At 52.7% G+C, this 2,062-nt stretch overlaps 1 protein-coding gene across 1 annotated transcript in view; it reads right to left on the reverse strand.

The window, feature by feature from the left end:
- Positions 1-300: 300 nt before the first annotated feature.
- The window catches only part of SLC25A42 (solute carrier family 25, member 42), a 7,896-nt gene continuing 6,134 nt past the window's right edge, over positions 301-2,062 (reverse strand). The window contains exons 6-7 of the mRNA XM_009073700.1: positions 1,846-1,997; positions 301-714 (exon numbers count right to left, since the gene is read on the reverse strand). Of these exons, the coding sequence (XP_009071948.1) occupies positions 389-714; positions 1,846-1,997 (478 nt within the window). The 3' untranslated portion in view covers positions 301-388. The remainder of the gene's footprint in view (positions 715-1,845; positions 1,998-2,062) is intronic.

A 2,062-nucleotide genomic window follows, 5' to 3' on the forward strand; every position in this document is an offset into this window, starting at 1 on the left:
CCAACAGTCCTCTCCCTGCTCAGCCACCACTCAGTGCCCACAACCAGGTGAGGAGCCAAGCAACAGCACAGTTGGTTGGAGAGGCTCCACTCCTGCCAGCACAGTCAGTCACAAGGGTCAGGCAGCTACTTGAGAGGACTCAGTTCTGCAGGACCACAAGAGATTTGTTTAGGGAAGAGTTAGCTTCAGGTTGAGGTTTCCAAACAACTCAGAGGCTCATTAAAAAAAAAAAAGGGGGGGAAAAGGAATCCAACCACAAGAGAAAACCCAAAACGAGACAGGTGAGTTCTCAGCTGCAGCAGAGCACGCATGAGGTGAGGGAACACTAGCATTGCTCTTTCTACACGGTTTGTACTCTTCCCTGCCAAGGGCTGTGGGGATTAAGCTACTACCTCTCCACACTAGTGCTGTGCTGTAATTTACGGAGAAGGATCTGCGTCAGGTCAAAGGTTGTGAAGCTTATTCCCACTGCGATGGGACCTTTGACCCAGTTCATGCTGAGTCCTTTGTACAAGCCACGGATCAGTCCCTCTTCCCTGATGATCTCCTGCATGGTGAGGAGGATGGAGCTGTAGGTGTGGCCCATGACTCCTGCTGTCTGCATGCGGCGCCGAACCACGTCCAGGGGGTATGAGGCCGACTGACCGATCAGCCCAGCGCAGGCCCCGAACAGCAGCCGCTCCGGGGGGGATGGCTGAGACTTCCCACTGTGGTCTGGGAGACACAAAGGAGCAGAGTGTACACAGCTGCTGGGAATAAACACCAGCAAGGGGATCAGGCTGGCAGGGTGTGCTGGCTGCAGGCTGAGGGAGACAAGAGGGCACAGACTCAAGCTCTGCCAGGGGAGGGTTAGGTTGGATATCAGAAAGATTTTTTTTACACAGAGAGTAGTCAGGCATTGGAATGTGCTCCCCAGGGAGGTGGTGGATTCACCATCCCTGGAGGTTTTCAGGGTGAGACTGGATGTGGCACTTAGTCTAGTGACCATGGTAGAGCTGGACTTGATCTTTGAGGTCTTTTCCAACCAGGTTGATTCTATGATTCTTCCCCCCTGTTCTGCTCCCAGCTGGAGTACTGCACATAGCTCTGGGGGCACCAACAGGAGGGCATGGAGCTGTTGGAGAGAGCCTAGAGGAGGCCAGGAAGCTGCTAAGAGGATTGGAGCACCTTCCCTACAGAGACAACCTGAGAAAGTTGGGGCTGTTCAGCCTGGAGAGGAGAAGTTTGTGTGGAGACCTCACAGCAACCTAAGGGGATCCAGGGAAGCTGCAGAGGGACTTGGTTAGGAGCTGCAGTGACAGGACAAGGAATAATGGGGAGAAAATGCAAGAGGGAATTCTAGATTGGATATTAGGAACTTTTTCCCTGTGAGGGTGGTGAGACACTGGCCCAGGTTGCCCAGGGAGGCTGTGGCTGCCCCAACCTTGGCAGAGTTCATTGCAGGTTGGATAAGCCTTGAGCAACCTGCTCTGGTGGGAGGTGTCTGGCACTGGGTGATCTCTAAACTCCATTCCAACCCTTCAGCATACTATGATACTATGACAAGTGGGCAGAGAGCCAGAGGGAACACTGAGTGCCAGAGCTCCTGGGACAGTGTTCCCAAACTGCTGTGTGACCAACTCCTGCACACCCAGGACTTGCACCTTCTTGTTCCTCTGCAAGACAGGCACAACTTTCCTGCAGTTTTCTTTCTTCACAGCCTGGAAGTGGAGAGATTCCCAAGGCTCCACAAGCACAGAGCTTTGCAGTTGGCTCCAAGGCCAGGAAAAAGCTTTGTCACCCTCAACTCAACCACCTTAGGTTGGCCCAAAGCCTTCACCATTTCACCTGAAATCAAACCTTTACCTGAATGCACTTTCTTCAGTGTCTCATAGGTGAAGAAGCTAAGCCCAGCATATGGAATCACTCCAAGGATGGTTGGTGTAAATCCCCTGTACAAGGTCTTCAATCCTTCCTCCCGGGATATCCGGATGAAGACATGGACAATGCTGCTGTACCTGGTGTGTGGACACAGGAAATCTGTGCTGGTTAGTGCCTGCACACACCACTAATACTTTCAGCA

The sequence above is a fragment of the Acanthisitta chloris genome, unplaced genomic scaffold, assembly GCF_000695815.1.
Source record: "Acanthisitta chloris isolate BGI_N310 unplaced genomic scaffold, ASM69581v1 scaffold34464, whole genome shotgun sequence".
Taxonomy (NCBI): domain Eukaryota; kingdom Metazoa; phylum Chordata; class Aves; order Passeriformes; family Acanthisittidae; genus Acanthisitta; species Acanthisitta chloris.